The 26875-nt window shown below is 35.3% G+C and overlaps 2 protein-coding genes across 4 annotated transcripts; one reads left to right on the top strand and one right to left on the bottom strand.

Annotated features, from left to right (window-relative positions):
• Positions 1 to 1381: 1381 nt before the first annotated feature.
• On the top strand, positions 1382 to 7166 carry cisd2 (CDGSH iron sulfur domain 2). The gene is made up of 3 exons (XM_041261324.1): positions 1382 to 1572; positions 4327 to 4541; positions 6260 to 7166. The coding sequence occupies exons 1-3, from the start codon at positions 1470 to 1472 to the stop codon at positions 6347 to 6349; spliced, it is 408 nt and encodes a 135-aa protein (XP_041117258.1). The 5' UTR covers positions 1382 to 1469; the 3' UTR covers positions 6350 to 7166.
• A 3738-nt stretch (positions 7167 to 10904) lies between these two features.
• LOC121321911 (sodium/hydrogen exchanger 9B2-like) lies at positions 10905 to 26251 on the bottom strand. Of its 3 annotated transcripts, XM_041261301.1 has the most exons (14): positions 26059 to 26249; positions 25584 to 25647; positions 24759 to 24842; positions 21981 to 22158; positions 21261 to 21431; positions 18690 to 18832; positions 18281 to 18408; positions 17758 to 17933; positions 15455 to 15561; positions 13544 to 13693; positions 12914 to 13022; positions 12073 to 12209; positions 11772 to 11970; positions 10905 to 11335 (listed from the first exon to the last, which is right to left on the bottom strand). In XM_041261301.1, the coding sequence occupies exons 3-14, from the start codon at positions 24819 to 24821 to the stop codon at positions 11265 to 11267; spliced, it is 1632 nt and encodes a 543-aa protein (XP_041117235.1). In that variant the 5' UTR covers positions 24822 to 24842; positions 25584 to 25647; positions 26059 to 26249; the 3' UTR covers positions 10905 to 11264. The 3 variants fall into 3 exon arrangements, with proteins under 3 accessions (XP_041117235.1, XP_041117251.1, XP_041117243.1); XM_041261317.1 differs by lacking the exon at positions 15455 to 15561 and having other exon boundaries at positions 26059 to 26251; XM_041261309.1 differs by lacking the exon at positions 25584 to 25647.
• Positions 26252 to 26875: the final 624 nt, after the last annotated feature.

The following is a 26875-nucleotide window of genomic DNA, read 5'->3' as shown; positions in this document are numbered from 1 at the left end:
ATAGTGATCACGGTTTTGAAAAACACTTTACAGTACAAATATTATCTGGTTTGTACATTATTGCTCACATTAGCAGCTAATTTTCGGTCAAAACCGGCTCGTTTTTTGGACAGTCAAGTGTTCACACACTTCTCGTGGTACCTGTATTATAGTCTGATTTGAAGCCCGGTACATATCCAGCTGTCAGAAGACAGATGATGCCCAGCAAATACACAACGTTGCTAGATGGTTATGATTTGGTTGTGTGAGACATGTAGTAACATTTATATAACGTTGCTGGAAGGTGCAGCAATTGGTCGTGTCAAACATGTTGCACAAACGTTGTAGCAAATAAGAGGCTAATTACGAATGTGTTTTTAGAAGACAGGCACACAACGTTGTTTACTGGTCGTATTTGAGTGGCGACGTCGGTCAAAACCCAGCTAACAATTTTACATTGCAGCAAAATAAACGAAAAATAATAAACACAAAGCATCAAAGAAGGAATCTGTAAAGAAAAACAACTGACATGTCAATGGACAGTACAGTTGAATTGAATGTCAATCCAGAGCGATGAAAGCGAAATTGCTGGTTTGTCAGCCATTTTTAACAGTTGTATAGATCTGGCAATTTAAAAACCTGTAGCATCGCCTCTCTGTTGCTTCGCCTCTTGCGTTGCATGTGGTGTGAAAGACACTTATAAAAAGTATTGGTTCTTTTTCATTTTGACGCAACGCTGCAGCGTAATACAGTACCGGTAAGAAATAAAAGTGAATTTCACTTGTGCCACCATGTGGGCTGTTCACGTGTATGATGAGGTATTAATATGCCGAATAGTGTCACGGATAGGTTACCTTGCCAAATATCCACACTATACATACATTATGACATCATATGTTTTACATTACAGGGTCACGTGTCAAATATGATCCTGATGAACCACAGTAGAATACTTTTTTTTTTTTTGTCTGTGATTGAAATAAATAAATGTTGTTACACCTTTGTTTTTTGTGTGTTACTTGCCTCGCGCACTGCCGCAGGGCTCCCCTCGGTCCTAAACCCTGCTAGATAGAGACACGGGGATTAACCACATAACAAACATGAATTTTGAAGACATTAAATGTTTGCTGACATGAGGGGATTCAGTAGTAGAGTTCTGGCCAAAATACGGAAGAAAATCTGTCACGGTTATAGATAGATCCAAAATACGGGAGACTTACGGTGAATACGGGAGAGCTGACAGAACTAGTGCAAGCATATCGCAGGGTGACGTTAACCAACCAAACAGCACCAGCTCTCTCTATTGTCATTGGTTAAAAATCGCATCTCCCTGGCACGCTAACCTTTTGTATCCACGAAAATATTTACGCTAAACTCAGTCCGTTCATTCGAGTCTTGATGCTACACTTGTTCTACGAAAATGCGTAGGGAAATGAGAGCAAAGGGCCCAGGAAATATGTCTTTTCAGTGAAGGTTTGTTGAGAATCAAGATGGTGCTTGAAACTATTGCGAGGATCATAAAAATTCAACTCCCAGCATATCTCAAGCGGCTACCTTTACCTGAGTCAATCACTGGTTTTGCAAAACTCACAGGTAAGGGATACGTTTTGTGATGTAGGCTGCATCTCTTCCACTAAAGCCAGACATAATTTAAGTTAATTAAGTAACACATTGGAGCTCTAAACATTTTTTTTATGACAATGCAGAATTTCCCTTTCATAGTTTGAGACCACTAGAATGACAGTAGTTATTTGTTTGCAGTGTGGTGCCATTGCTGCATCCTTTCTCGTTCGTCTGGTACAAGAAGTGTGATCATTGAAAATGTATCTGGAACACGAAGTTCGACAGCATGATCAATTTAGGTGTGGATATAATGTTATTATTCTTTGTCTGTTTCTTAATTTAAATAGTTTTCTGAAGGTCAAACGCATTTGTTAAAGTAAATGCATTTATGTGAAAGTTTTATGTGAAATATACTGATGTATGCTTGCCGATTGTTTACCACATTAGGAAGACTAAAGACAAAGATAAAATACATAATGTATTTTTTGTCATTTTTCAGAATTGCATACCGTGGTATAATAATTTTCAAATACTTTACTCGTGTTTTTGTTCTATGTATTCTAATGAAAGGAATACTGTATTAAAAAAAAAAAAAAAAGTTAACCATAATCATTGAGTTGTAACTACAGTTTTATGACCACGCAAAACTATGTGCATTTTTGTGGTTATTGCTGTAAAACTTTAAAATGGAACTTGTGGACAATCAAACCATCACAACTACAAATGTAAAAACTTTTGGTTGTTGAATATGACACTCCCCTTCATCATTGAATGAATGCTGTTTGGCTCCTGACACTGCTAAAAAAAAAAATAAAAAACAGTTAAAAAGTTTTACTTTTAAAGGGTGTAGGTGAGGGAGTGAGTTAACATTACCCTTTCAGCTCTGGAGACCTTGGCTCAAGTATACAGTTCACAATAGATACAGATATACATTTGCTAAACTTATTCTCGTGAGAGGTTTACTACACATCGTGTTTCAATACTAGAAATAAACTTTTCTTTAAGAAGCAGAAGCTTAGTAAATATGACCTAAAGGCAGCCTAAAAAAAGAAATGAATTGGGTAGCTGATCTGCACCCTGAAGGACAGACGGGAGGTATGCTGGGGAGATAATATCAGTTTGAACTCACTATCTCTAGTATCGCAGTCAACAGTGCTGTAAATGAAGAAAAAAAAAAGATAAACGGAACGGTTATAACCTCCAGTACTTGAGAGACTAATTGTATCACACACAAGTTGTGTGATGGGTCTCATGTGCTCATGGGTATAAATGATGTAATATCTCAAACTGCTGTGCAATGGGGGTGTTAAATTATGCCCTGCTTCTAAATGGTTGATGCATATACTGGTAGGATAGACACTACGGTTAAAGCTTTGCTGTTACTCTGATATCAACCGTCTGTCTGTTTTGCTTTGGGCACATTGCACCAGAATGTATTTAGGTTGAACCCAACTGACTTGACTTGCATGTAGCTACAATCCATCAGCAAATATTTTAAAGAAATGCCATCAAACACTTAATCATTTCAATTCATTTTTTTCACACCTCCTGTCCACAAAGGAGTGTCAGTTTAGACTTCTCAAAAAAAAAATGTTAGCCTACAAATTATTAACCACAAACACATTGCTGAACATACTTTTAGCTGGTAATAGTTGGTTTTGGTGCAACAATAATTGAAAATCAGAAACTTTACTTAGTATTAGAGAAGACATTAAGGTACAGACGGATGCATATCAATTGTGTTCTAATCTGTCAATTTTAATTCTTGAAAGGATATGTGGGTCAATTAAGCTTTTAATGATAGAGACCTTTACAGAGATCTAGGAAAGATGAACACCTCTCAACGCTGCAGAACACATTATTATTGTTGTTGTTATTAATTACATTTTTTTTTTTTTAATTTCTTAGCAGATGCCCTTATCCAGGATGACTTACAATTGTCACAAGTTATCACATTATAAAATATCAAATTACAGAATATGATAATACGGATAACAGCAGATACAATAAAATCAATTAAAGAGCAAAAATAATGCATACATTAACATGTAAGAGTGAATTTGACTAAGTGTAGTTAAACCTTATAGTAACTATTTGCTTGAGTCAAGTCCAGTAAGAACACATAGTAAATACAATAAATGGATGAGAATGATTTAAAATAACAGCGATTACAGACAACGCGAGTACAGATACCTATAAGAGTAAAATCAAATACAAGATATAGTAAGAAGTTTTAGGTAGGAGCAGTAGTTGAATGTAGCAGGTATGGATTAGTTCAGTGCTGATACAAGTAATGGTGCAAGTGGGTGCCATATAGTCTAGCATGTAATGGAAAGCTAACTCTTCTGTGTATAACAGTAAACCTATATTGTGTATTCCAAAAGGCCATACCGTATTGAAGGGCCAGAAACTGGCACTAGCCCTGCGTCTAGTCTTGGGTTTCAGAATGTACCATGTTTAAGTATATTATTGGAATAACCAGGCCCCTGGTAAATTTGCTCTGAACACATTGCACTTTTTACAGCATGAATATATCACACCCAAGACCGCAGTTTGCTAATAATTCTTCATGCAGCTAGACGTGAGGATCCATTTATTTAACAGCAAATTCCTGGCTTGTGATCATTTGCTTAATAACGTTCTGGATGCAGGGTTAGTGTTAGTTAAAAGCCATGTTGTACTGCCTGAAATGCAATACATTTTAAACCATTCCATTGTGTAATGGGACTATTTGTATTCAGACTCTCACTGTTTCTTTTTTGATGATTTTTTTTTTTTTTTTAGTTTCAGAATGGTTGCGGTTGCTGCCCTTGCTTGGTGTTCTCGCACTGCTTGGATATCTCATGATCCGTCCCTTCCTGCCAAAGAAAAGGTTACAGAAAGACAGCCTAATTAACCTGAAGATTCAAAAAGAAAACCCTAAAGTGGTAAATGAAATTGACATCGAGGATCTAAAAAGCACAAATGCTTGCTACTGCAGGTGTTGGCGTTCGAAAACGGTAAGACTATTTGTCTTTCTTTTTCAGCAGCTTTAAAACAGCTGCATTGAAAAAGACACTGGGCCTTTAACATTGTCAGTACACGTTTCAGTACACTTCACTCATGTGGCGTGTGTAATAAGTGTTGTAATAAGAATTCCTAAATCATTTTCTATAGTAAATTGAAAAACTTAAGAATAATTGGCTTCAAATGACATTTTAATTAGCCCTATATTCATTTTAAATGAGTTCAATATAAGTGTCTTGTTAAAGGTAACAAAAACTATGTGCACTGCAATCATTTATTCCCATTTATCCCACCACAATACCAGTTTGTGGAAGTTCACTGTGTTACTGCAGTTTCCATAGAAAGCAAATGTAAGGCTCAGATGAGTCCTATTAACAATAACACAGAAAGCACATTTAGTGCTTTGGCTTAAATTAAAATTCAGAGATCTTAAAAAACTTGAGGTAAATCCAAGAACTCATGCATGTACTTTAGTTGTTGTTTGTTAATTCTGCAACACTTCACGCAAAGCTAAATGCTTTGGGGAATTGGGTAAATGTTTCTACACCATGTTTACTTCCCTAATTTATTTTTGTGACCCTTCATTTTATTTTATTTTTTTGCACTTGAGCAAGTTCTGCAGGATTCTATGCTGACATGTACAACATATGGTAGATTAGTGTCTGTATAGTTACAAGAGCCAGTACTGTCAAGAAATGCTACTGTGCATTGACGCCAATACAAAATAACTATTCACAGCCGATACTCACTTGATGGTGCTGGCTCTTACACTTTGATGTATGTGATATGTACTGTATATGGTGAAAGGGGATCTGGCAACTAGCTGCTGCTCCTAAACACAGGTCAAATCACCTGTATATATAAAAAAAAATAAAACACAGTATTTCAGTAATTGCAACTGAAACCACTCCAAATTACTGTAACCCCCAACGTTTGTGAATAAGATCATACACTAACATAGTGCTCCATATTTAAATGTACACATGTTAAAACTTGACAGGAGTTATGAGTCAGTATATATTAAATTAGCAGCAGTTCATTGTTTCTAAAGGATCTGGGAAAGAGTAATTCTTAAAAGAACACACTTTAGGCTTTTACTTCCCTAGACCATGAAGCACAGATTTTATTTTTTACATTTCATCTTGTTGGTTATAGCAAGCAAAAATCTGTTCTCTCCCCCCCGCCCAACTTTGTAGCTTTTGTATGGTACAGCCAACTGTTTCTAAGTTGGATGCTATTTTACCAAGAATAAATAATTATTTATTACCAGATTCTGTTAGCTTTTGCTAGACTCTGAATGTGATTAGCGTCTATGGAGGTACATCCTATAGTAAAGCAATCTACTTCAGAGGAAGCCTACTGCAGAAGTACTAGTTTGCCTTGTTTATTTTTTTGTCACCTGCAACCACTTTACCTGTCAAAATGAAGCACACTTATGGAGTGGTTCCAGTGTCCATGAGGAAAGTGTAGTGAGTTCACTATATAAAAAAGGACTGAGCTCAGAGTGGTTCATTGGACGTTTGTAAAATGTAACAATATTTCTTTACTTTATCAAATGAGGAAGAGAGATTACAGGATGCATCAACATACTTGTTTTTGTGCAAATTATATGTGATCAGATACAAACAGCTGTATTTTTACATTTCACACATCTTTTATGTGTCATTACCATTATCAGCTTTTAAAATGACACTTTTCTTTCCTGTTTCAGTTTCCTGTGTGTGATAAGTCACACATAAAACACAACGAGCTGACCGGAGATAATGTGGGTCCGCTGATTCTCAAGAAGAAAGTTTTATAAGACTAGATGGTGCCCATGATCCATCGAAGTTTGTTTACTGATGTAGGTCAAAGTGATTTGAAGTTTTGTTTGTTTGTGTGTGTATGTATTGTTTGTTTTGGTAGATGGATTATAATTCTGCACACCATTTTAAGTTTCTTCATTCATGTGCCTCTAAAGACTGTAGTAAACCATGTTGATACAAAAACAGGTTCTTAGCCAGTGTGGGGATTATGTTAAGATTTACGCTGGAAAACCATACTTTAATGCACCTGAGAATCCCTGTTTGTGCACATTTTGTCATTACATTTTTCATTATTACAGCTTATATATGTGAAGCTGTTACTTAAATTAGACAACACATTTTATTATACTATTGCTATACTGTATAGTAGGCCTTTTATATTTGCATCTTCCCCGTCAGTAATATGTTTATGGGGCATGGGCATAAAGTAATGCCCTAAAGATATTGTAGTCCAGGTGGAGTTTTGGTTTGGTTTTCCTCAAAATGTTCTTAAGTTGTTCTTAAGTACTGTATTTGTATGATTTTCAGACTGGACGCCTTTCTAAACCCTGCACCATAATTAATTTATAACCATATTTTTAGTTGCTTTAGTATGGTAGTTACAACACAAAGTATTAGGCCCAGAAGGAAAACCTGTAATAACTGTGAATATGAAAAAAGTCCATTGTTTCAGAAACCACAAAAATGTCTTTGTGTAAATTGCAAGTAAATACCAAGAACTTAACTGTAGCTGAGTGTTTTACACAAGTTCAATAATTATTTTTTATAATTCATCTGCAAAAAAATAAAAAATAAAAAAAGTTGTAATTATTACATTTTATTGTCAAATAATATGAATTATTACAGGTTAAGAAAGGCAGTGTTTTTCTTATCGACTAACACTTGATAGTGTTGGGAGTAACCCATAGTAAATTCCTAATAAGTTTGATTTCTGCAAACACTTTCCTGCAGAGCAGATTTCTGAGGGTGAATAAAGCCATAAGGCCTGACACATTTAGGCATTTAAGGTATTTTAGTGGTAACAGGATCCAAGGTGAATACTTGTTGTACAAAAAAGAATATTTACAATCTGTACAACAAATACACAATGAATGATACAACCAGTTTTAAGGACACAGTTTACAAAACTAAAGCCTGGTACTAAAGTTCACAGGTTGATCCTCAGTATGGGGTAGTCATTCTAGGAAGGCTTGCTCTCAATCTGTTATGAACATATCCGTCTATAATAGCTGTTAGCGCATTCTAACAAGAACACATGCCACCTCACAAACACTCTACATTGCACATTAATTAGGTAGTGTGGATATTGACACAATTCAGCCATGTGACCTATTTCATTCTGCTCCCAAGATGCTAAATGTAAGTCCACATATAAACCTTCTATGTAATGTCTGTTACAATAACCTTTTTCTACATCTCCTTACCAGGACAAATACTAGATTGACTGTTCTAGTTGGACCTCAAGTCATTTTTGTCATAGCTAGTGTGTCGAATGCCCTGTGCTTTGCAATAGCCGTGATTATAATGCAGAGAATCAAGATTCTAGTTTATTGAAAGTCATCACAGTACTGAACATTTACATGTTTTAATGTTTTGCCTTAAGAACAGCGATAGTAAAATACTTTTTCCATCTGCATATTTACACAGTCATTCTAAATTTGAATTGTAAATAATTCTGCTGTTTCATTTAAGTGCAGCCTTTTTCTTTTCTGAAGAGTAATAAATGAAATATGTACTGATTATTCTATAAATAAAGCAACTTTAATGTCTAAAACATTTAATATATATATTAATGTTATATATATATATATATATATATATATATATATATATATATATATATATATATATATATATATATACATATACACACACACACACCTTCTCCATTATGAAGTAAACCTGGTAAAAAGGTTAAATGAATACCAGATTCACTATTCAGTGCATCAATAGGGACAATGTTAAGATAGAACCAGTAAGGATTTAGCATACTTTATTCATATATAAGGAAAAGCACAAGTAATTGCAATGTGAGTGTAACTGATCTCTGAGGCAGAAATAACTATCTGCAAGCAAGTGGTTTCCATTGTATTACAGTAAAGCTAGACAATGGAGTTTAACAGCTGGTTTCAAAGACCCTTAGTTAGCACTAGTCTTGGACTACCTAATGTTACATTAGGTAAGATAGTCAAAGATTGGGGTCTGTGAAACTAAGCTTGTTTTAATTCTTACTTAAAAAAAAACATTTGAACTTTATTTGAATATGGTGGAAAAAAAGCAAAACACCTACAGTTTGTCAAAACTGATTTATTTTTTAATGTCTTCAGTTTACAGTTCTGTGCCTTAGGTTACACAACGCAGGTAGCCATCAATGTATGCAGATTATTTAAACACATACAGTGCGTCTCTTGAACAGAATGAACAGTTTTTGTATTTTGTTTTAAATTATTATTAGAAATGTCATAACTGGAATAGTTTTATGCAGAACTGTATTTGTTGACAAATCAGGCATACAAATATACATAAAAATAGACGTACAGGTTGAAGCAAAGTCATGAACCACTGAAAAAGAATCAAGCACTTGGATTACATTTTGACCACTAATTGCAGAGGTCCCCTGATCGGCCACGTTCACATTTACTGGTTAGAACTTCTACTATCTTAACTTTCCATTGGTAAAGTAATGCAAGATTAGTGGTAATGAGGTTCTGTAAAACCACCTATTAAACTACACAGAAAGACTGGACTGTCTCGGGACTGTTGATAACCTGAAGGCCTGGATGCGTTAACTTAATGTCCTTAGTCACTGGTGTGAGCAGATCAGCTAATAACAATGATACTCAATTCAAACATATTTCCCCTTTTTATTCTGTGGTGTTGACATTTTGTCCAAATCTTTAGAAGAAACCCTGGTGTGTCTGACAGTAGTTTTGAATCATATGTTTCAAGTTGAATCTATTTTACATTGGTTAGCAGTAATTTATACTGTAGCTTTCAGCAAATTCAGTAGACTGATTAGGCTTCAATGTGTACAGTAAATTCAGCAGAACAATCTTTTTTTTTTGCAAATAAAGTAAATAATTTAATCTTATCTCTGTTTCAATATATTACTATGCATCAAATAAAGTCAACAATTTCATCTTAGCTTGTTCCAATATATTATTCAACAACAGCACAAAATGTATTTTATAGGAAGGCTGAGGACAGTACCTACAAAGAACAATTATTCCTCTGTCCAACATTTTTGATGTTTAAACGCACAGCACATCACAGTAATATTGTGAGTAATATTTGTGTTTATCACATTTAAAACATGTTTCTCTATGAATGAGGTTTCACGTTGCACCCTACTTCTGTAACAGAAGAATACATGTTTGAAACCTGTTTGAATCACCCTGTAAACCACAATGGGGGAGGAGGTGTGAAGAATACACTGGGTGTGTTTTGGATGTTTTAACATCACCTGCTAATAGCTATTTTTCTCTGTGTGTGTGTGTGTGTGTGTGTGTGTGTGTATATATATATATATATATATATATATATATATATATATATATATATATATATATATATATATATATATATATATATATTGCATACTCAGCCAGACTACCACATTTTACAAAGTGTTTGATTTGGAGTTTTGCCTACAGGCAATCGCTTGAAGACTGAATTAATAGAAATTGACAACCTGAGGATTTGACAAATCACTACCGGATTTGTTGCCTTTATAACATGTTTAATTGCACTTTAATTGGATAGTATGAATTGTTTTACAATTCCATTCTCCACCATGTTATGAAAGGTCAAAATCAGACATTTTAACGCATTTCTGATTATTTTTCTTAGTTATAATAAAATAAACCCAATATGTAGCTGGTATAACCACGAAACTAGGATTAACATCTATGTGTTGGTATGAAAAATTAATATATTTTTGCTGATACCGACATACAAAAAATACAGATACATGTTTGGTAATAACCAGGTTGACATTATGAGTAAAAAAAAAAAAAAAAAATCAAAGGAACTGCAGGACACTGTCCAACATATTCTTTAAAATAAGAGGTCTCATTTCAGTTTAATTGTTATTGGAAGTGTACATATTTTGTGTAAAAGTAATACATACTGTAGCCATTCAACATTATAATTTTATTACAGAACTGAAGGTCTCTGACATATATTAATTCTGGCTGCCAATGCTGGATTATGATGTGAAGCAAAAAAGCTAGCAGGCATACCACCTCAGAGTGCCAGTGAAGAGTATCTTGTTTTTTTTTTGTTTTTTTTTCTCAAACTGAAATTAATGCTTACTTTCCTTGATTTTAGGCTACTGACAAAGTGCTGTAGCTTGTGAATTGTTTGCAAATTGATACGTTTTCTATCTTGATTGAAAGGGCAATCTGCACATGTATTAACTAGGAATGTGAATAAAACACACAAACATTGTTTTATATATATATATATATATATATATATATATATATATATATATATATATATATATATATAAATATAATAAATAAAACAGCTATACTGTAATTACCCCCCTTTTAAGTTGTTATGTTTGTCGAATTGTCAAAAATCGTACCTTTTATTTAAAAAGAAAATGTTAGAGTTTTCCTGGTTGTATTAATTTGGGCACCAGATCACATTAACTGAATAATCCTTTACTCTCTTAAGTAACAAAGCTGGTCTAGTAGCATTGAAATCTTACATTGGAAGCACTAGGACACTGTCTTTAAATAATGTGAAAATATAACAAATTGAAACCAAAAAAAAAAAAAAAGAAAGTTCACTGGTGTGCAAGTAATGACATTTCTTTATCTTGCAGTGTGTACAGCCATTCATCTCCTTCAATACACAGTGAAAGCTACTTCTTACTTTACCTTTGAATACAAACTTTCAGACTCAGATTGTACTTTCATCTCCAAAGGACCGTCCTTTATGGTTGTCAGTGGGCTGTTCCCCTTTTGGTATGCCTGTGTGTTTTTAAACAATGAGAAAGATGATTATTTTTAAAAAGCCCTACAATTTGGTGAAAATATATCGGCATAACATAATACATTATTTGTATGGAAAAGTACAGTTATAATGCAGGTTCTGTTTGAAAACTGCGTACAAATCAAAAAGCCATATGATCACCGTCAACAGTTTTATTGCATAATGTCTATAATCAACCATAACTAAAAGAATCATAGAAAATCTGTATAGCAAATTCGAAGCCAATACCTCAAAGAGATGCATCTATCATCTGGAAACCAAAAAGTCACATGACCATAATACAGTATAACAGCCCTGTTCTAACATTCTGCCTGTAATATATCCATACAGTACAAGTGATAGGGACTGCGATTAACTGGAATGTAAAAGTAAGCTTAAGTATTAACAAATCTCAGCATCAACCGTAATACTGACCCGTTTCTCCACTCTCTAGTTCATCAGGGTTAGGCTTCCGCAGCAGCCTTGGTCCAGCCAGGCCAATGAGCAAGGCCCCCATTGGAGCTGTGATAAGAATGGCCAAAAACGCCACAGTGACGACATCCATTCCGTATTTTTCCAGCAGAACGTTCTGTTTTTCTCTTGCTGTATCCAGAGCAACCGAGCCTATGGCAGCCTTTAAAAATAGATCATATAACATTTATGAGGTTTTAATTACATTTTTAAATGCAAGTACTGTATCTCTGGATACTATACTAAATCTTTACAAGCAATTTACCTGAACCGTTGCTTTTGGAACCCAGGCCAGGGAAACAAACAGTTTTTCTTTGAAGTTTAACCCAGCAAACAATACCATGACGAAAGAGAAGGCAATTCTTACAACAAGAGCAATGGAGAGAGTGGCGACACCAAGCCCTGAGGAGAAAAAGTTCAGGATAATTTGAAATTATACAAAAATAATTTTAGCAGTTTTAGTATCAGACATGTGTGTAGGCAAAAGATTAAACTGTCTACAAATGTATTTAGACAGATGTGCTCTTTATATAAATGTGATTTAAATATGGTATTTTGCATATTGTACTAACAGGTGAAGAAAAACATTAAAATATCAGTTACATCTGTCCACTCTTTGCATCTTATTCCTGATGGAAGGGACTTGGGTATATCAAGGATAAGCTGGACTGGAAAAGTAGCAAATTTCCCTGTAATTCTGCAGGTCAGTCATCTAGGTGGTCAACACATTCAATAGCTGACCCAGTGCTGAAATAATAATGTACAGGCATGAAAAACTAAAGCCTGCAACCTATAATCACATATTTTATTATAGGAATTGTCTGTGAATCTCTTATGTGTCATTATAGTCACTCATTTTATGTGAAGTTTGTGTGCAATAGGTAGTTTTCACTATGCTAATTTGTGCTAAGGAAAGCCCATACCAAGTTCAATCTCATTTGGAGGTTCAATTCTCAAGATATAACTAGCCATGGGTTGTGCTGTACAAAATTGAAATGCCGGCTAATAAGAATGCTATCACAAGAGCTCGCTCTTCTTAATCAAAGCAACATATAAAATGTACAGGTGCCTCATTTCTTTTAGATTAAAGTACATATTTGTCTTACCCACTGTACTTGGATTCAGTGAAGTAACAGATATTTCTGCTCCAATCAGACCAAACAGGAGAGGCTGGAAGATGTCCCAGGCAACTCCAACAATATCTTCCACAGCACCCTATTCAATTAACAGTTAAAAGAGAGAGACTATGGGATATGGAATACTGAAAGAGAAATGCAAATGTACAAAGCTGATAGAAATTTGACTTGGAAAGATAACAATATCAATATGTAAATTTTTTTCTTTGTCTTTCCGGTTTTGTTTGTTCATTTTTCATACTAGAAAATGATTAATTTACCTTTTTACTTAATTGCTATATGTCAATTTTTGTAAAGGTACTGTAACTAATAAATTATATCAAATGTTTTTTAAATACCCAAGCCACTGAGGTATGTGCTTGTAGTGAGGGGTTAGGGCTAAGGGATGTGCCGCACATTAATGCCAAGACCTTCAATCTTTTCCTGGAGCAAAACCTACTAAATATCACGTAATTTATTGAATCAGGGACGATCTAAATGATTCCTTATTATTTTATTGAATCTGCACATACCGTAGTTGCCATATAGTATACGCAGATGAGGGGTGTACTGAATAACCCATTAACATTTTACATTGGTATATCAAGTTTTATTTTTTACCTTTGAACTTCCCCATCCAATTCCAGCCAGAAAAGCCAACACAAGAGTACAGAGCCCTCCAGATCCTGAGAACCCAGCAGCGGCACTGCCAAACACTGCAAACACTGATAGTCCCAGCAACAGGTATGCACGCTTCATAACCAGGCTTTCCTGAAATAAACAGCAGGCTGTCAGCAAAACCTGCTCTGTAATAATAAGTATATCATTAAAGAGAAAGTAGATTAAAATGTTTATTCCCCTTTCTATATTATGATGTTAGCAGTCTCTTTCAGTGGTTCTGGGTTCAAAGTTCATATGGTCACATTTATGATTATCCAGACAAACTTAAAGCCAGGAAAAAGGTAGATTTAAACAAAAATGGTAACCTAATAATAACCAAGAATGATTGCAAACACCAGCTGTGTACCAACGCTAAAGACGAGATGTCAGAAATGCAGTCTGCTTTATTGGTATAGAGGGTTAAATGGGTCCCCGCACTTTTGCAATATGTGTTAATCCTGGAACAGGACACAGGTTGTGCTGGACATGTATTGATTCCTTTTTTTTATTTTTTTTTAACCAAAGTACCTAGATAAGCACCTTGATTGTATTATCTCACTTCAGCAATGATGCTGATTTGTCATGAGTCAGTGGGAGTGGAGCCATTTGTTTTTTGAAAACAAATAACATTACAGAGACGTTACGTGGGGGAGGGGGGGGTTACCATATTTAATTGTACTTGATGTAATTTTATTTCTTAGATATGTGCTCCATCATCCATGGTGCCCTGAGGTGTTGTTAAGAATAAGGCAGAAATTAAAATAAGGTGGTTTTATTATTTATGCTAGGATGGATATTAGTTATGAATCCAAGCTCATTGTTCTTTGCAGGAGTCCTCAGAGCTGTGAGCATAGAGTGCTGTTCCAGCCAACTGATATAATAAGGAATACTGCAATAATGATGTTGTACTAGAGCAGCGGTTCTTAAAAGTTTGGTGTACTGCGACCCCCTTCTAGCAATAACAAAGACAACGCGACCCCACTGTCCTGTGTTATTGCAGAACAGTTAGTATTGAAAAGTAAAACATGCATTGCACGGCAATATCAACAAAACTAACATATAGCTATTCGTTATTTTGAACAGCCAACAGTAAAAAAATAATACATATAAAAAGGTAATGCTTCGAAACTGCCAAGGTTTACGCAATCGTAGCACAAGGACAGCTTCTTGATACAGTTTCGATTTAGTCAGTGAGAAACAGATGTATCTCGTCCTTGGAGTGATGGGTTAAGAATATTTAAGCAATCAAAAATATCGGCCAGGTAAGCTAGCAGGCAAGCCATTCAGCATCTACATTTATTTTATTTTTTTTTACTGCTCGGGTCCTTGTTGTCAGCACTTCTTGCTGTAGTGCCACTCGATCCGGCTTCATTACTCCTGTTTACAACAATTTTCTTCAGAAAACTGTCCTTTTTTTAGATATTTATGCAAAGCAAGTTTCTGAACACACTTCACTACAAAAATCACAGAGGCTGGACTTAAGTTGATTGCTAGATAACCAGTTCAGAACATTTTGACAAATGCAGGTAGAGCGAGGGACTCATTGGGCCATTGATGAACCTGTACTGGAATGTCATGTTGTTTTATAATTTGGAATAAGTGCTTACTTAAATGTAAAGGGAGGTCAATTATCATGCCCTCAACCTGCATGAAGAGTATTATTATTATTATTATTATTATTATTATTATTATTATTATTATTATTATTATTACTAATTTATTTGTACAAGGCTTCTCCTTCCTGGCATAACTAATTCACCAATGCTAATCCACCAAGGCTTATCGAAAAGAGTGTTGTAAAAATCAGAGAGTATATCCGCTTTCTCTGTTACATGTGACCAAATGTTGGAAATGTGGGAAACACATTCTTACCTGGTCCTTGCTTGGAAAATAACGAATGAAAAATCCCAAAGCCATTCCCGCAACCATCCCACCAACTACTTCTATAACCCCTCGGAAGACACTGTACAAAGTGGAACCTGTGAAACAAGCAGATACTACTTTAAAACCGGGCCATATTCTGGTATTGATTCCCTATCATGGCATGTTAATCTATCAACAACCAAGCATTCTTTTCTCAAAACCTTTCTTGCATTGATTGTTTTTTTTCCAATTTTGATAATTTGATAGGGTTAACAATGTTGTACAGCATTTTAGACAATATAGTATACCAGTAAGCATTCTTCAAACTTGACAAAAGAATATCCAGCTCATGGAAACTATGAAGTGTCTAATGTAGCTCACAGGTATAGTCTGTTTTTGCATACAAACTTTTAGTTTAGCTGTACAACTTTGCATCTTTCTTTCCAGTTCCCCATTTTACTGCTCTTGTGCACGCTTATTAAAATTACATTATCAAAGCACAAATACAACTCTGCATTTATTACTGGGAGAGGGTACACAATGTATGCGAACAGTTTTATGGTTTACACAATGCTAATTTGTTTTGCCCAACCTGAATCTTTGTGTTTTTAGAGCTGGCTGGAAGTGCAGATAAGGTGCATAAGAGAACTGACTATGAAGATTAAAAAATAGAATTAACTCAAAGAAACATGAGTATACTTTACTGTAGATTGCAGATTACTCCAGCAATTATTTTTCATTATCTGGAATACTGTATCATGGTTAAGGGCTAGTTCATACTTCTGTTGCACATGATATGTCAGGCACAGACAGCTATGAAAGCTTTAGAGCTTAACTATTTGCTGTATGAAGTATGCGTCGTGTCGCAGCCCTTTGACTGCGCAGCTGTTGTTCATACTTTAAATACAGACTGCATTCATGTAATTGAGTTTGGATCTCTTATATAAAAGGTTTAAAAAATAAATCAAAAGCGACGTTGTTGGTACATCTATCCTCTCAACCATCAGAGAATCCAAAAGAGAACATTTTATACATTAAATCAGAGATGCAGGTATGTGACAGAGAGACATGTGAGGTATTTTAGAATGACAAGTGAAAGGTATGACGATCTGTTAAACAGATTGAGACCATTCCTTCAATGCAAAATGCAGTGACACAGAGCAACTGGCAATACCCTGTCCTTTTCTATGTATTTTTTACACACCAACACTGCCTCTTATTTGGGCATTTCTATATTCTTTAAGTGAGTGGTTATAATGTGGAATTTTACGAATGTCTATAAGTCTATAAGTTCCTCGCAGTCTTGCTCCATGATGGTTACCAGCATAGACCATGCAGAAAATGTTGACATTTTTAAACACCATCCAACCCTAAGCAATTTCAGGTCGCAGATGCATGAGAAAAGGCTGTACGACTTTCCAAAAAAGATGCACGTCGCAAGAGTGTGGAGGACAGAATTCCGACCCGCGACTCCGACCAGTCTAAAGTATAAACCAGCTGTTTTTTTTTGTTTTTTTTTCACGGATATCAAATCGAGAAACATCTTGAAATACTTAATTTTAGACAGTTAAAAGCCATGAATTAAGCAATTTTTTACAGTGAAAAAAATACAGCTTTAATGGCTTTTGAATACATGTAATGTGAATAACACGTCACTAGATGGCGACACAATGACAGGCATGAGGCTGCAGTACTGTCTATCAAAGCACTGTTGACACAATAGTGACATCTGGTGTTAAAGTGAACCTTAATCCTATCACAGAGAAATGCAACAAATTAAAAATGATTTTTTTTTTTTTTTTAACAGCACATGCCTATACAAATCCCCTTTTTCTACACAGGGTACAGTACACATTGTACTGTGTCTGGGGCTCCCGAGTGGCGCATCCAGTAAAGGCACTCTGCATGGAGTGCAGGATGTGCACAATAGCCTGGAGGTTGTCAGTTCAAGTCCATGCTATTCCACTGCCGACCGTGGATGGGAGCTCCCAGGTTGCGGCGCGCAAATGGGAGAGGGCTTAGGCCGGCCAGGGTGTCCCTGGCTCACCGTGCACCAGCGACCCCTCTGGACTGGCTGAATTGGCGATTCCAAATTAAAAAAATAAATAAATAAAAAAGTATTATGTCTAACTGGACTTTGACATAGATATATAAGATGTGCTGGAATTGTGCTCAATATCATCATTGCTTCAGCATTTTATTTATTTTTTTACCTTAAAATCATTATTTATTTACTAATTTTGATCAAGTCTAATGTTTTTGGTTGATTTTTGACTCATAATAAAATACTTCTAACTGAGCTTAAACCTTACCTGTTGAGAAAGCCATCCCCAGAAATACGTTGAAACCAGTGATGGCCAGGATGTCATCAAAGCTTCCAGCAGCCATTAAGAGTGTGGGTATTCCTTGCTCAACGCCGTAGCCCACTTTCTGCAGAAGTAGCATGGAGGGGACTACAACAGCAGGAGACACTGCCCCTAAAACAAATCTGAAGACAATTGGCTCTAACAGTTAGAAATTCAGACACACCAGACTCCATGGTGTATCTACGAGTACTTGCACTGGACTCTTTAAGAAACTGCAGGACATTTGTAATTATGAATGCAGCACGTATCAGAGTCTAAAAATATCAGTCAAATAGCCTCGACTCCACAAGGTTCTGGAAAGGGTGTTGAGGAATGTTAATTAATTCAAGACAGGCAGAAGATTGTGATGATAAATCACTTACATTAATCCCAAACTGGGTATGGCTGATTCTATGGGATCTGCTATCGATTTTAGTTGGGTAAAGACTATAAGTATTCTCTTTCACATTAATAATAAATAAGTACTTACCCCAAGATGAAGCCCCAAATCCATGGCAATCCCATCAGGAAGTGACTGATAACAGCAACAGAACAAGCTTCTATTGTACATGGGCCACACGCAAGTCGCAGGCAAACTAACTTAAGTTTTCGAAGGGCCTGGAACAAAACACACAACACAGATGAACACTAAATCTAGGGAATTATAGAGTTGTATTTAAGTATAAGGGACACAAACCAATGGAATGCATTTCTGTTGATTCATAAAACATCTGAATACCCCAGTATACCATGGTTAAAATAAATGTGCGCCCAAAACATGAAGTATTTTCAGTTGTGGCTAATTTTCAGGTTTCAGCTTTAGATGCATTTTGTTTGAATGCTCATATTGAAGGAATATTATGATTTGTTGTCCAAGTTTTCACAATCTGCTGACCTACCTTTGCATCGAGTCCTAGTCCGGCTCTGACCAAAATAATTGCCAGTGCTATGTTCCGTAGAGATCCAGACCACTTATGTTGAATTACAAATACGTCAGAGACATAAGGAACATTGCGAAGAATAAATCCAGATAGCAACATTCCTAAAACAAACAAATAATTACATAATAATCATAATCCCGACTGGGTCCAAAGATAGAGGCAAGGCCCTTTTTTTTTTCTTTAATAAAATAAAACAATTTCGCAGAAATGTACCTAATTAATATGGGTGTTTTAAAGTACAAATTGGTGCAAACAATTTACCAGTTTCTAGGTAAATATTGGAGGCAATGTTGGGGTTGGAACATTACAAATGCTAACAATAGTAACACTATAATACTATAGTACTAGTACTAAAACAACAGCCTTGTTTTGAAACATAACTAATACATAAACATAAATGTATCTAGCAGAGGGACATTTTTAGATTCCCTGGATCAAATCGGTATTTTTGGAGGCAAATTTAACTTGAAAATATATATTAAAATGACTGACTTATAGGTTTTATAAACTGGGGAACTTTTCAGTAAAAATCTGTGAAAAAGGAATGTAATGGACCTTGGATATAGAGTTACAACTGCAACTAGAAATGATTTGCGAACAAAAGCAAAAGCATCCCCAGTAGCATAATCTAAAGGGTATGTCATATTAGACTGAAAAGTTCATGAACGTGAAGTAAAATGGAATTGTGAAAAAGACTGCATAATTAATGTCAGGAGCTTTAAAATAACGTGGCAGTGAAAAGGTTAATTTCTACTGGACAGCACTTGTAATGGAACTTTACTGGTAGAATCATAGAAAACAGCCCGTAAAGACATTTGTCTAAAAGCAAATGGCCTATATCAATAATATGGTCAAAGAAATCTGGCACTGAAACGGTTAATGTTAACTAGACACCACCTGTAAGGAACATAATGTAAAGGGGCTATAGGGGGAATCATAGAATACAGCAGTGTTTCAACTATAAACATCAATGTGCTCTGCATCAATGGTATGGCCAGAGGATAAAGCAATAGAAAGAGTTAACTTCTACTGGACAACACTGGTAATGGAACTTAAGAACGAAAATCAAAGAATATAGCCCTGCAAGTTACCGGGCTGAAGTACGTTACTAAGGGACACCATGTTTTCTTTGGTTTGTTTATGCATGCAGTGTGTTTGGCTTTGTTTTTACTAAATAAAATGCGATCTGCTCAAATATATGCTGCTGAAATAAAGCAGGGAACTTCAAGGATTCTATCATGGTTGGAGGCAGTGATATGGAAACAGTCCAAATGGAGTTGAGCCCTATTTCAACTAGAGCGAAGTGGCTCATGGAAACATGGCAGAAGTAGGTCAATATGACCTAGATTTTGCTATCTTTAAGAACTATTTTCATTACAACTGGACGGTCGGTTCTCTACATCTCTTGGTGACGCTTATATCTAGAGATAGAGCAAGTAGTGACTACTTTAGAACAAAATAGAACTTGCCAGCAACTTTTTAAAAAATACCTTCTAAAGAAATAAATAAATACACATAATCCATAAAGGGAGGTTCACACTCCAATCTTGCGACCACCAGGAGACGGCTTTGCAACACGACCAGGTTCAGCTGCGTGGAGAAAAATTAAACTCTGGTGACCAGTCGGACTTGGACCACTAGACAGTCGCATGACTTGTGAGACTAGAAATTACTCTCTGCCTTAAAGCTGTAAATTAGCACTCTAACATATTTCAACATGACTTGCAAATACTACTGAAGCCACAAACAATATACATTATTATGGCTTTGATCAGGGAAAAAAAGAATTACACTACTCAACAATTCAAGGAGTCTGTGGTTAGGCTCATGAAAACAGATCATGCTGGTGTTATAACATGCCACGAACACAGAAGCATACCAACTGCGTCACATGAAGCATTCCCTTTACATTGCAAGGAAATCAGTCTGTCAAGGCCTCATTCACCACCAGTTATTTCAGGTTAGTTGTTATGGACAACTTACATATCTAAACCCACTATGATCGTTTACTCTGCTACGATAAAGGCACTCTCCAAGAATGTACTGTAGTGCAGAGACGGCCAACGTTTTAGTCGAAGACCAATGAGCTCTTTAAAAAACAGAAAATCACAAACACATTTTTTTTTTTTTTTTTTTTTTTTTGGTGTGCGAACAAAAACAAAGCATCCCCCAGGCTCCTCTGATGGAATACTGTTTAGAAATGACTAGTATTAGTACTGTGGCAAGGAGGCAAAATGCAGGTGTGTGTTTTTGGTTGGCAGGGAAAGAGTTATCCTAACAAGTTATTGCTTGGAATGTGGCTGAGGCATACATTTTGTAATTGTCACTCAATTAAGCCTCAGACACAAGGCATAAAAGCTGGGCTTTGTTCACAGAATGGTGCGGGTGTTGGGGTTGTTTTATTGTTTTGTTTTGTGTGAATAATAAAATTACACTAAAGTGCTAAACCTGCTGTTCTTGTGTCGGGGTCAGCTGTTTTAAGGGTGCAAACCAGCCTTGGCCATGGGCAACATCACAGTACATACTTACCTAAAAGTGAAGGTAATGGAGGTAAAGTTGGAAATTTAATGAGCCCAACAAGTTTTCCTCCTACTACAGCACACAGCAACAGCAACAAAATTGAAAAAAGGTTCCCTCCAGGCTCACACTCTTTGGCTGTGATTGACCACACTACTCCAAACAGAAGCGCTGCCATGGTAACTAAAATATAAATAAATAAACAGCTTAATACATTTTTGAAAAAAACATCTAATATCCTGTTTATAATCTAAACAAAAATGTTTTCTAAAAGGATCCCTCTGTTTTTGAAGCAATTGTCTAGTGGAATGAAATAATTGTAATAATAAAACTAGCATGTGTTGGTTGTGGCAAGTTCTGATTAAGTCATAATGCAGGAAAAACTACTAATATTAATACTGTGCAAGAACTGACTTGTTTGTTCCTTATGTCCATTGTCAGTCCTAACTACACAGAGATTTATATAATTTGGAACATTTGGAACAACTACTAAATTATATATCATAAGACTGTAGCCATGGCTAAGTTTATTTTTTAATTTGGGTACAATGCAATTAACTGCTGAAACTGGTCAAATTTTTGTAAAATATACAAACAAACTAAAGTGAATGTGGTACAATATTTACTTGGATTCAATTATCACATCATAGGCAATTCAATTCAGTAAAGTAACTATTGTTCCACTGTGACGTCATAATTTGATAGATGTTTAAATAAACAAACAAATAAAACCTTTGGTTATTATGTTGGCCAAGATGCCTTTGGGGGGGCATGCGTCCTTAAGCCGACGACAGCCCTTTGAACTGCCCTGGTCGCTTTCATTTAGGAAGGTAGTTTCTTCTGTAACTACAGGACTTTCTGAACGTTTCACTTCAAGTGAAGCATTCTTTATATTTATGTCTTTTAACTCCTGGAGAGGGAAAACAAACAATAATATATGTATATTGCAGTTTTCAAAAAAAGTGCAATTATTGTCAGCAGTGAGTTTTGATTATTTGCAGAAAGCACATCTTTTATCGGATGTCAGTTTTTGGCCTAGAAAATGGGTTTGGGCCTAGAAACCATTACAGATGTTGCAATAGAAAGACCACTGGCATTGTTTACCATAAAAAAAGCCTTTCATACATGAAATATTGAAAAATGCTATTAAAATAATAATTAAAAAAGAAAAAAAAATGGTTTGGACTGATGATAAATGTTTTTCATTGAACATTTTTTCAATTTAGTTTCCATTGCTTTATATGGGGAATCCTCACATCGTGCACTTGCGTCTTCCATATGACCCCATATAAAGACTAGGAGTTTTTTAAATCTGTCCCAATATGAGGTTGCCATGCATGACAAAGTTTAAAAAATCAATATAGTAATCAATATTAGGTAAGATTTCCAGGCAAGTGTAAAATAACAAATTAGGTGAAGTGAACAGTGGACCAAATCAATTAAAAATAAAAACTTTAAAAATATTGTTACCCCATTACCCAGGACTGGACCTGGGCTTCTTTTTTCTATGGGGATAGTCAATCCAACTACAGAATAGGGACACGTTTTATTTTTAAATTTATATTGCATTAATTACAGCGTTGTATTGATTTAATTGAAATGCTCCTACCACAACATCAATGTTTAATTTCTAAAAGAATTCCGAAGTGTAGACAGCTCAAAATTAAAACAATTATTTCATGCAATAGCTGTTTAATTAAAATGTCCTGTTGATTAATCATTTTCAATCTAGGGTTCTGCTCTACAGAAAAATTTGCCTTATTTAAAAGAATTCTAGCATCTTGTATTGCCCAATTTAAACTCAGTCTTACCAGGGTTGGCTTTGAGGATGGCACTGTGGTAAATAGATTGTGGCCTGTTTTTGCAGGACAGCTAGAACAATTTAAACAAACATAACATACTCAACAGTGAATTTACTAGATCAGTACAAACCTAAAATGTAGCTGAACCATCAAATATTCAAACTGACATTTGCTTGAAATATATTCCTAAGCAGCATTCACCTCACAACAGTCAGATGTAGTTGATTATTCATTCAGACAAAAAGATTAAGTAACACTTGCGAACAAAGTCTCCCAGCAAACAGTTTTCATATGTAATGCAATAACCGAGGGAATGGTTGGCATATGCAAGGAAAGTCCCATTCTTAAATATAATTGATATAGTATTTTTTTAAATGTTTATATATATATATATATATATATATATATATATATATATATATATATATATATATATATATATATATATATAAAATGAAAAATGAATTAAGTAGTGTGTAATTGGATTCTGTGACAAAGAGAGAATGCATCTACGCTGCAAATCTCCCTTCTAACCAGAAAGGGCGCTGTGTAAGGTTGGTGGTATACATTCCTATAGACGGGGCGACTCAACAGTAGGTGGAAACCGGCAGGTGGAAGCCATTTTGGAGTTGCTAGTTTACTGAACAACTCCATTGTGATCAGCTGCTGGGCACGCGGTGATTGGATATACTGTGGCGTCAGGCTGATTACAGAGAGGAGGTTGGTAGTACAAAGGGAACGCAGCTACGCGAGTTCAGCCCCTCATGCTGAAACGTACTGACAAGCTGGAGTGCTGTTGTTTTTGTTTCATTTTATTTGTCGTTTGTTGCAGAGGAGGATTAGGAGAGGGGAACTGCCGCCACGGAGCCAGCGCGTAACCTCACTGCACATCACGGACACACCCACCACGATCCTCGGGTTGAAGAGCACAGCTTCATGCACAAAGGATTGTAATTGTGGGACTGGACAATTATTGTTTGTGGACTGTAATCCGACGTGTTTTCTTCCCCCTTACCATTGCTGGCATAGGAGTGGATTGTTTTATTTATTTTGTTTAATAAACACAGATGTTTTTGGGAGTAAATACTGTCTGGACCTTGCATATATCACTCACCCTACACACATCCTGTCAGACGCATAAACCTTTGTCAGTTTATTACGCTGTGTCAACAAGAGAGGATATGGTAGCAGATATAATTAGAGAACACTGTGCGCTCAGAAATAACAATCCTTATCTTTTTATATTACCATAAACAATACCATATCATGTGCTACTGTACGGTTTCCATAGTAGCACATTTAAACATTACTGGACTCTCTCAGGATTTCATTTCTGGATGTGAGCCCGTTCTGTTCTACAATGATTTGTGAATCAGACACGAGCATGTTAACCTTTTTGTTCAATAATCCTGCAGCCTGTATTATTACAATTACTGTATTTCGATAATTACCTAATAAAACCTTTACCTCTATCTTAAGAAATAAAGCTTGCTGTTGAGTTTTTAGAACATCAGTAACATTGTATAGTTAATCTTTATATAAATTATATTTGTATGGTACATACAGAATATATCACTATTGTTAATTACACATGCAAAGACTTTTTTTTTTAAATTCAGTATATCTGACTAATCTTTGGATGGTAAATACCCCCATCATATTTCACAAATTGCTAATAAATATACTAAAAGCTGGGAAAAGACCTTACCTCTTTCTCTATCCCATCTGATAAGGTTATTTCAGTTCCAAGGATGGCATTTTCGTTGGCCATGGTCCTCTTAAAAAGCTCAAACTGGTCAAATAAATAGGTTACAGTTTACTCTTAATGCATCAACAAGGCGTGGTAAAGTACTACTACTGAATGAGTGACATCACAATTGTTTGGTTAAGGAGTATTTACCAGAGATTACTGCAATGGGGACAAATGAGAAAGCTGTAGCAACAACTAACTATTACAACACAGTGAAATGAAAATATGGTATCAGGCCGTACTGATATTAATCATCTGATATTTTATGCATTTACTTTAATCGGTGTACACCTAATGCACTTTGATCTGGAAAGTTACAAACGTAAAAGGGTTTTACAGTATTACATTCTTGACGAAATACGTACTTATTGGCCTACGTTTCCTTAATTTTTGAATATAATGTGATTGAACGACTAGCTAACAAATCGACTTAGTTTGCGACATCAATAGTTCAGGGGAGTGGGACCTGCAGTATAAACTTGTATAAACGATTTAACAACAAGAAGCTACAAGACACAATCTAATCTGAAATAATGTGCTGCAAATGATTTCTCCAGCTACTGTGGAAGTTACAAGAACACTGGTCTTTCGTCCAGGGCATTGTTTTGAATATATTCTGTGGGAACATATTGTAATAATATGGCCTACATACGCTTGCTTGAAAGACAAATGAACAGTATATCTCTTGCAGTCCAGTCACTACTGTATAGAACAGATATTAGTCATAAACCTAATCAAAATCCATGAAGTAACAAACATCAGGTTAATAATAACATAACTTACTTTTAAACGTATGTTTTTTGACGAAGACAGCTCGTGTGTATATTCCGGTTTTCAACACATCTAGCTAATAAGACAATTTATAAATATCAACATACCTTACTCATAGTAACAAATAAAACAACAACAATATATATATATATATATATATATATATATATATATATATATATATATATATATATATATATATATATAGCTATTATTATACTCCACTCAATATATAATTATTTTCGTTCTGACGCTAATTACTACAAAGGAAAGCGAGTATAAAAGTCAACGGACAGATGCTACGATGATTGTTGCCTGTACACGATGGTACTACACCACTGTTTTTTTGTTTGTTTGGGTTTTTTTGTAATGTTATTTATTTAAAAAGCTATGACAGAGGTGATTTTTATTAACAGTCTAATCGTATAAAACAAATCTGCATACATCGTCTCTGTAACACTCGCTCAAAACAGCAAAATTCAAATACCTTTAAACACGTTCAGCATCTTTTTCTATGTAATACAAACATACAATAGATCTGTCAACCATTACGCCCCCATAATTCAGTACAAGTAGTTCTATTAACAGTAAATAAGGTTGAAGGCATTAAAGCACCTCGCATTATCAGCAGAACTGCCGGATTACTGCTGGCCGACTATGATAAAACGTGAGGTAGTTTGGTGCTTACTTGGTACTTGACAGGTTTACCAAAAAACGTCACTATCTAAGGTTTTTCGTCCAAAAACGGAAAATAACAAAATAAAAAATGCTTTGGAAAGAAAATATATTTTGGTAAGCAACATTTAATTTCTGTTTATTTTAATTAATTTACAAGCCTCCTCAAAATTAATTTATAAAATAGGAATTCTATACAATAATAAAGTGGCCCCATTTTAAAACACTGTCTTAAACATGTTTTTTGAATTGCACATCTTTGTAATTTCAGGTTACAATTACTAATCTAAACACGTGGGGCTACAACATTACATTTCTTGTTTTCCAGGGAAGTAGTGGTACAGTGGACCAATTCACTATTTACTCTGTAGTTGCAGGTTTTAAATTTGGCATAGCCACAAGTAAAACATTTGGGGGACACAGTTTTAGCCACACAATCTGGCACAATTGAAAGTGATTTGCTGGGGATGTTCAGGTCAGGATTTAGGTATACTCCCAGAGCTCTCATCATATTTGACTGCTGCAGCTAGTGCCAGGGTACCCACACATTTCCACCAAATAATTTTTTGTTGACTGAACAAGACACTTGAAGTTGACACTGGGAATGATAATTACATTTTTAATATAAT

This window comes from Polyodon spathula, chromosome 1 (assembly GCF_017654505.1).
Source record: "Polyodon spathula isolate WHYD16114869_AA chromosome 1, ASM1765450v1, whole genome shotgun sequence".
NCBI classification, from domain to species: domain Eukaryota; kingdom Metazoa; phylum Chordata; class Actinopteri; order Acipenseriformes; family Polyodontidae; genus Polyodon; species Polyodon spathula.
Note: the sequence above shows the minus strand (reverse complement) of the source record. Positions and strands in the feature narration are given on the sequence as shown.